Below are 8,658 nucleotides of genomic sequence, written 5' to 3' on the forward strand. Positions count from 1 at the left end.
CTCCCCTGGTCGGAACCCAGGTCCTCGTCTTCCTGGGTACTGGCTGCCATGGCCGAGGCAGGCCCAGCCTTGCAGGCACCTAGGCTGCAAAGGAGCCTCTCTCTGCTCAGCCCACAGTCCAGGCTCACCTGCACGCTGTCAGGAGCCCCGAAGGCCTGTCGCCTTCTGTGCGAGGCAGCCATGCCTGCACCTGGAGACCTGGGGCACCCTGGCAGCCTCCTCCTCAGCCCTGTGGACAGCAGGATGGGCTGAAGGTTCTCCCGCTCTAGGACGCCCAGCCCCAGCTCAGGGAGAAGTGGCCAAGGAGCCAGGAGGGGGTACAGACCAACGGCCTCAGGGTTGGGACTTGATGGTCAGGGTGACCCAGCAGCCACCAGGGATGCTGCCTGGCCAGCGTCCTCCTGGCCTGTGCCTCCCTTCTCTCAAGGTCACTCCGAGATCAGCCCTCTGCCTGGAGTCCTGCTCCTGCCCAGGGACATGGTGTCTGGGCCAGGTAGTTCCTCAGCAGGACAAACCCAGCTCTAGCAGCCTTTGCAGCTGCTCTAGAAGCTCGAGCCCAGTGCTACTCGGCTTCCCGACCTGCTTCCAGAAGAGTCCTGCTGGCTGTGTAAGAGATGGGAGAGGACAGACCATGGCAGGTGGGCAGGCCAGGATGGGGTGGGGGGCCCGAGGGCTCCGTGAGGGGAGCAGGTCGCTCCTCCCCGAGACCCAGAGCCTGCACGCTGGCACTGGCTGGGGGACTGGAGTGTCTGTGGAAGGGTAACTCAAGGGTTCTCTGACTCTCTCCAGCACTGGGGTCTGGACCAGACACCGTGGAGGGGCTGCAGTAGGCACCCGGAGGCTGGGCTGTCAGGTTGGGGCTTTCTGGGAGACACGTGTGCACAGAATATGTGTGTACCAGCACCTGGGTCCACTCAGGGAGAGGGTGGGGCCACCCAGAAGCCCAGAGGTGCCCGCCTCTCCTCCCAGCACCAGCAGCTGTCCTCACAGAAAGCCAGGGACAGCACGTCGTCAGGAGCGGACGGTCCCCAGGAACCAGGGCCAGCAGACGGGCCTTGGGAGCCAGGGCCAGCACGTGGCCAGGAGCGGCGGACCCTGGGAGCCAGGGCCAGCACGTGGCCAGGAGCAGATGGACCCTGGGACCCAGGGCCAGCACGTGGCTAGGAGCAGACGGGCCCCGGGAACCAGGGCCAACAAACGGCCAGGAGCGGATGGACCCTGGGAGCCAGGGCCAGCACGTGGCCAGGAGCGGACGGGCCCCGGGAGCCAGGGCCAGCAAACAGCCAGGAGCAGACAGACCCTGGGAGCCAGGTCCAGCACGTGGCCAGGAGCGGGTGGGTCCCAGGAGCCAGGGCCAGCACGCATCCAGGAACATCCAGCTGACTTGGCCGATGGAGACCCAGGGGCCAGAATCCAAGCCCAGGTTGTGCCTGTGTGAGCCACATGGACAAGCCCTCAGTTCTCCCTGGCCTCAGTGTCCCCATCTGCACACTAAGGAAGCCTCATAGCCTACTGGATCCTCCACAGGGGTCCTGGCTACCCCTCAGAATCGGACAACCGAGAGGTGCATGGCCCCCAGGCTCGAAGAAGTAGAACTATCGGCGGTGCCCCACACAGGCAGGGAGGGCTCATTTTCAGAACACAAAGCCACTTCTGAAAATAAAAATGAAAAAGGCAAATGAGCCGCTTCACTTTTTCTACTCTCCAGGGGCCTTGCCTGGCCATGCCGGAGACTATGCGGCAGGCGCAGCTGCGACTCCTGGCTAGGCGAGCAAGGGCGGGGCCCTGGCACAGGGGGGCCAGACAGGCAGGAAACCAGGCCACGGCCCAGCAGTTCCCGGGAATCCCCAGTGAAGGGGGAACCGTCAGGTCCCCAGGGGCCAAGGGACCCGCCAGGCTGGGGTGGACAGCAGCTGACCCTGGGATGCAGTAGCGTGCTCTGCAGGACAGCACTGGCCACACAGAACCTCCCCGGATCTGCCCCGAGTCAAGGCTAATCCAGCCTCTGGCTCTTCTTCCTCTCGGCCTTTCAAGGATCCAGCATTCTGGACCAGCAGATGGCACAGCGGTTATGTCACCTGAGTCCCACACGACCAGCTGCGATTCAAGTCCCGGACCCAGTGGCTCGAAAATCCCGACAGGCGTGTGTGCATGTGTGCCCAAGATCCCGGGAGGACTGCGGCGTGGCCATCCTCGAGGCTGACGTCTCACTTTCCCTATCACTGTGTGTGTGTCTCTGGTGAGCGCACGTGCCCAAAGACAAAACCTCTTAAGTACCCAGAGTTCACCATTTCCCACCACGACTGCCAGTCCAGAGGGCACCTCCGACTCGCTCCCGGATGCCCGAGCAGCCCCGAGGACCCTTCACTCTTCACACTGGCCCTTGGCAGTCCAGGCTCGCCCTGGCAGCCGGAGGAGAGCTTAAGAAACAGAAGCGCGAGCTGGGGCCATTCAACTGGACTCGGAGCCTGTGTAGCTGGTGAAGCTGGTGAGACCCGCCCCCCCCCGCCAGTGTGGCCCAAGTTGAGCTGAGGCCACCTGCGGGGGCCCACTCCATTCCCCTCCACGGCTCCCGTCACCCTCTGAGCATGGCTGATCCCATTAGGGATCTGCTCCCCTGCCACTGCCGCAGGAGCCACAAGATGACAGCCAGGACCACCTCTTCTCAGGCCGGGGTGAGCAAGTATCTGCCAGGACCACCTCCTCTCGGGCCGGGGCCCGCAGCCCAGCACAGGAGGAGGAGTATCTGCAGGTGAACCCATCAGGAAGCAGAGCCCCTTCCCCTTCCACACACTCGGGGGGTCAGAGAAAGACCCAGACGAGACCCGGGTGCTCTCCGGAGCCCACACGGCGGCTGGGAAAACAGGCTGACCACAAAAGGTCAGGACAGCAAGGGTCACAGTCTAGAGAGGGGCTTCCAGACCCCTCAGCCGGGGCTCCCTCCACCAAGATGAAGGGGCTGCTCCGCCTGCTCTGGACACTCGGGTGGGCACTGTGGCTGGTGGCTGGGCCTCTCCCCTGAGATGGAGGCCTGGCCCCGAGGCCAGAAGCTTCTGGAAGAGGCTCTGCAGTCCTGGCTGAAGGGGCCTCTCCTGCCAGGGCGAGCACACGTCCTCGGAGAGGAGCCCGAGGACACCCCAGAGGCTGGTTTCTGTTACGGAGGCTCGGACAAACAGCAGGTGCAGCAGGGGCGCCGTGGGGGGGCCACCTCGCTCGAGATGAGCTGCCAAACAGGAAGCCATGGGGGGGATGGGGAGACAGAGCCACCTCCAAGACGAAACGTGACCGCGGGGCGTGTGGCTTCCTTCCTCCCAGCCCCCAAGGCCTCCGGCTCTGACTCATTCTCTACTCCCAGCCCCAGGCGCTCACTCCAGGCCCCACACCTGCTCCTCGCAGGTACCTCCAGGTACTTCCTCACTACACCCCTGTCCAGAGCGCCCCCAGATACACCGTGACTATCACGTGCACCCCACCCCCACCTGCAGACCCTCCCCTCACTTTACTTGTCAGTCTGTAATGAAGTAACGCTAGACTCCCCAAGAAGTTGCTGAATAAGAGAGGAGGCCCTGCCCCTTCCCCAGCGGACCGTGATAACAACTTCTATAAAGAACATCACCCAAGCCAGGAAATGGACCTGGGCACACAGCTAGGAGCCAGGCTCCAGGCGGTGGCCAGATGCCAAGACTTTACACCACACACCCTGTGGCCATGGCTCTCCCACGACTCCCATGTGCGCAGCTCGCTACCCTGCCTCGTGCTCAGGTGGCAGATAGGACCCCTCAGTGGGCTTCCTGGCTAATCGTCCTCACCGCCACCAGGGACCCTGTCTTTTGTGTCCAAGGTACCCCAACCTGGGGCCCAGCTAGCCACACACTCAACAGACACGCGATGGACAGACGCCTCGGAGCAGTGCGTCACTCTCCCGGCCCCACAAGGTCCTTGATCTCGGGAAAACCAACACTTTCCTGTCTCCACCTCACCGGGCCCTCCTCTCGCCTGGGGACTAAGGTACTTGGGTCAGACCCTGTCACATGTGCCACCTCTAGGTGGTAGGGGGCAAGGCCAGCATGTCTCAGCTGGGCACCAGGCCTCTAAGGACCCAGGGGTCCCCGAAACTGTACAGCAGAGGGACGTGCACAGGCCTGAGAGGGGCTCCGCAGTCGTGGTCCGGCTCAGGGATCTGTGCGCTGACTCGTGGCGGGGAGGTGCTGAACCTTGTGAAAAGGATGGGGCCCGTGACAGCTCCGTGCACACCCACCTGAGCCCAGGCAAGTCTCCCCATCACCTGAGCCTGTCACTGAGCGCAGGCTGCCCCAGGAAGCCCCGACAAACCTGACAAGTCTCCTGGCCTTCCCAACAGGCCCTGACGGACAGGCTGCACAGCTGGGCCTCAGGTCAGCCCGCACAAGTGGCACCGTCACTGTCCCCACTCCACAGCAGCCACGAGCCTGCAGAGACGGGCGGGCCCAGGGCCCTCGCTCCAGCACACAGTGGGTTGGCGTCTCAGACTCCCAGGGCCTGGCCCATGCCTGGCACAGCAGTGAGGCACTTGCTGCTGTGAGTGAAGAGGCAGGGAGCCCACGGCCAAGCCCCTTCAGAGGAGGGCCTGCCCAGAGATAGCTGCCCTTTCAAAAATAGCCCAGGAGAGGCTCCAAGTACAGCCAGGCCTGGGTCAGGCCTTAGCTCCTGGCACGCCTCAGGGAGGAGCACACAGACGTCCCCGACCCCGGGAGGCCGGCCAGGCCAGGGCTCCATGGGGACATGCGCCCCTCACACGCCTGCCCCACCCCCCACCTGCGGGCTGTTGAATGTCCCACTCCCCAGCAAAGGAAGCTCAGCTGGGCGGTCTATGGTCAGCGCTTCTCTTCCCAAGGTGGCCACGCAGGACTGTGGGGCTGGCACAAGCCACCTGCCTCCCTCAAGGAGGGCACTTCAACCCCCAGGTTGTGACCTCCACGTCCACGCACATGAAGGAAATCCAAGACTCAGAGAGCCAGTTTAACTTAAAACACAAAATCATGGGGTATGGGAATCCCCACACCTGACAGGTGGAGACGTCACCGGAGACTCTGTCTAAACTGATTTCATGACCCCGGCAAGGGCTCCGCAGCTGTCTTGCCCAGGAGTGCGGTGGACCCTTCACAACCAGCAAAGGCACATGACGGGCCTGGGAGCTAGGGAAGCTCACCCTGGCGGGAGAGGGGTTAACTGGTATCCAAACTCAGTCGCCAGGACTGCCGGCTCCCACCCTGTCCTCAGCCAACTGCAGGCCTGGCCTCGCTGCCAGCCTGGAGCTGACAAAACTGACCGCTGAGTCAGGCCAGGCTGTGCTCCTGGGGCCTGATTGTTTGCAAAGACAAAAGGGACGCTGACCGCCCGACTCCCCACCCAGCGGGCGGGAGCTGGAGCAGACCGCTGACCTGGGCAGCCCAGCTGCTTCTCTGCTGCAACATGCCTGGGGGGCCAGCAAGGCCTGGGCAGGGGCTAGGGGGGCACAATTCTCCACCCGCTGGAGATGAAGAGTGGACAGTCCCTCTGGGCCCATGGTCACTAATAGGCCCTGAGGCCTCTTCCTGGTCACAGGTGTTAAGTGGCCTGAAGTCAGCCGCACAGGGAGGGGCAGCCTGTGACCCCCTACTACCGTGGGACGGGCAGAGCGGGAGAGGACTTGGGACAGCCGGGCGTTATCCCTGGCCTCCCCGCCAAGAGATGAGCAGCTGAGAGCGTGAAATGAGAACCAGCAGCCGTGCTTCAATCTCTCCCCGGACACTTAGGACCTCGTCTCCTCATCTATAAAGTGAGGGCAGCACTAGCCCCACCCTCAGGTGACCGTTGAGAGGTGGGGGGCACATGGTCATCCTGTCATTCCGATTTCCTGATGTGGAAACCAAAGGGGACATGACCTCTGCTGAGAGGGACCCAGCTGGTAAGACACCAAACAGGATCTTGGGACCTGCTCGCATAATGGTTCCGCGGCTGAGTCCCACTGGCATGAAACTCACACTGTGTACATGTGCATGTGTGCCCAGGATCCCAAGAGGAGAATGGAGAAGAGGGGAGTGCGGCATGGCCACCTCCCTGGGGTGGGGGGGTAATTTCTCGCTTTCACTTTCTTTCTCTCTGTCCTTCTGGCAAGCACATGTTCCCTACAGCAAAAAAATCTCTTAGGGAAAAAAAAAAAGGACACTGAGCAAGATCTGAACCAAGTCGCAGCCTCAGAGACCAGGCTCTGACAGTCACTAGAGCCCCGAGGCACCTGCTATGGCGGAAGCGAAGAGGATGCCCAGGTAAGCCAGGCTGCACATGCACCAGGCTTCTGTCCAGACAGACCCTGGGCAGCGGCACCTGCTGTAGCGTGTCCCTGGGGACAGAGACTGGCTGGCCACACCCACTCACATGGCCAGAACCCCAGAGGAAGAACCTGAGCTGAAGGCACAAAAGCTGGGGCCTCCTCAGGCCCCTTCTAAAGCAGTTCCGGATGTTTACGAGGCAGTGCCCAGGGTGAGGGGACCGCACAGCGCTCCCTGCTTCCTCCTAGGACAAAGATGCCCAGACAGGGGTCCTGTCACCTGGCCTGCACAGGTCGCAAGGGCGAGGCATGAGCAGCACCCCGCCGCCGCTGGCCCTTCCCACTGCGGAGCAAGTACACATATGCCAACCCACGTGGAAGCCACGGTGTCCTTCGCAGGACAGGCACAGCCAGGGCAGGCGTGCAGCAACCTCTCCTGGGTCACCCAGTCAACACACTGCCAGCCCAGCCCAGCTCAGCTCCCCAGGACCCTCCATCCCCCCTCCCCAAAGGCAGGCTGCTCTCCAACCGTGCACCTCTCCACGACACACGCACACCTGAACACGCACAGTTCAAGTCTCAGACTTGGCAGCTTGAGGGCATACGTGTGTGCCCCAAATCCTGAGAGAGAAAAGGACTGCAGGGTGACTGACCCCAGGGAACGCCTTCTCATTTTCTCTCTGGCAAGCACGCACGCCCTATAGCAAACTAAAAAACAAATAAAAGCAGTGCCCATTTTAGACCTGCCCTCCTCACAACCCCAACCCATAGCAGGCTCCTTGCAGTTGGACAAACAGCCCCCATCAATCAGAGACCAGGAGGGCAGACCGCAAGGCACGCTCCTTTGTGTCCCTGGAGTGGGTGTGTCCTTCCCCAAGCACCTGCCTGGCCTTACTCCATGTTTAAAAAGCAGGCAGGGAGGGGTTGAGGATGTGAGACAGGACACACAGCTCGGAGGCCGGAGCCCCGGACCCAGGACTCCTGACCCCGCTCACACTCTACCTGCCAGTGTTCGCACACACGGGACTCCGGCTGGCCATGAGCTACTGCCACCCTCTGCCCAGCACTGGAGCAGGTCGGGGCACCCAGGAAGAGCCCAGCCTGCCGGCTCCTGAGCATCGGCAAGCGCTTGGCGGTGCTCCCTCGGCAGCCCCTGAGCCCTCCTGCAGCACACAGTCAGTGCCGTCCGCACGGCGGATCTACAGGGCACACGAGTGCCAACCACGTGCCGGGGCGTCAGGGTTTGAACCCCACAAGCAGGCTGTAAGGCGGGACGTGGGGTGCACACACCCCACCCACTCTTCATTCCCTCAGCTTGTCTCTCCATATCCGCCCCAAAACAAACACATTCTTGAAAACCCTCATTTCCCTCAGCTTTCAGACCCCCCCAAGGCCCACAGGCTGCTCCGCCTTGTCCCAGGACCCCCTCAGCCTCATGCACTCACCCGTAAGTCCGCTGGATCAGGGTGGGGTGGAGCTGCTGCACGCCCAAGGTGAAGCCTAAAGAGAGGACAATCAGGGGCTCTGTGCCCCAGGCCACACGGGGAGGCAGGGCCACACCTCAGCTTCCTCCCCCTGCCAGGCCACTCCCTGGTGAGAACCCCGAGGCCTGACCTCCACCCTGGGGGCCGACTTCCTCCCTCCTACTAACACAGTGACTATGGGATGACCATAGGCCATGCATGCTGGAAACAGGTATGCTTCCAGGCAGGGGGATGACTGCCCTGTGAGGCCTGTGGCACCTGAGAGCTGACTCCACTGTCATCTGGGGCAGATACTGCTGAGTATGGAAACAGAGCCGGGGAGGAGCCTATCTCTTACCCGTCTGCAGGCTGCGAGGCTTGGCGCCCAGATAGGCCAGGTTCACGTTGGCCTTGCGGCCGTCGATGATGGGGTTGGGGTCTTTGCAAGCCCTCTCAGCAGCCGCCCGGTCCGCCATGGTCACCTGGAGGAACACAGACACACGGGGCTTCTGGGAGGGACCTCGGAAGACAGAGGGCTCTGCCCTGGCCCAGCGGGCTCTGCTCTGGCACTGTGTCCCTCTCCTCCCCCACCGAGGGTGCCAGTTACCCAGGCCTTTGGGCCTGCTTCCAGCCAGGCCCTCCCACAAAGCTGTCCCCTGGGTTCTAGCTCCTCCCCTCAAAGTTCAAGTGCTGGGAAATGTTGCCTTCAAGGACAGAAAACAATCCCCTGGAAGATGGGACAGGGCAAAAATGAACCCCGAAGGGATGCAGGGGTGCCAGCCTCGTCTGCCCATCAGCCAGGACCCCGAATTTCCCCTTTGGGAATTTGGAGACGGCGCCTTTGGAAATAAAGTAGGAAACGAGTCTTCGAGTCGTTTAGGGTGAAGTTGCTGTTTATTTTGGGGG

General features: G+C 62.4%; 1 protein-coding gene across 1 annotated transcript in view; it reads right to left on the minus strand.

Annotated features, from left to right (window-relative positions):
• The window catches only part of RBM38 (RNA binding motif protein 38), an 18,766-nt gene extending 10,477 nt beyond the window's left edge, over nt 1-8,289 (minus strand). The window contains exons 1-2 of the mRNA XM_006141974.3: nt 8,111-8,289; nt 7,735-7,789 (exon numbers count right to left, since the gene is read on the minus strand). Of these exons, the coding sequence (XP_006142036.1) occupies nt 7,735-7,789; nt 8,111-8,228 (173 nt within the window). The 5' untranslated portion in view covers nt 8,229-8,289. The remainder of the gene's footprint in view (nt 1-7,734; nt 7,790-8,110) is intronic.
• Between the last annotated feature and the right edge of the window lie 369 nt (nt 8,290-8,658).

The sequence above is a fragment of the Tupaia chinensis genome, unplaced genomic scaffold (genome assembly GCF_000334495.1).
Source record: "Tupaia chinensis unplaced genomic scaffold, TupChi_1.0 Scaffold000066_1, whole genome shotgun sequence".
Classification (NCBI taxonomy): Eukaryota; Metazoa; Chordata; class Mammalia; order Scandentia; family Tupaiidae; genus Tupaia; species Tupaia belangeri.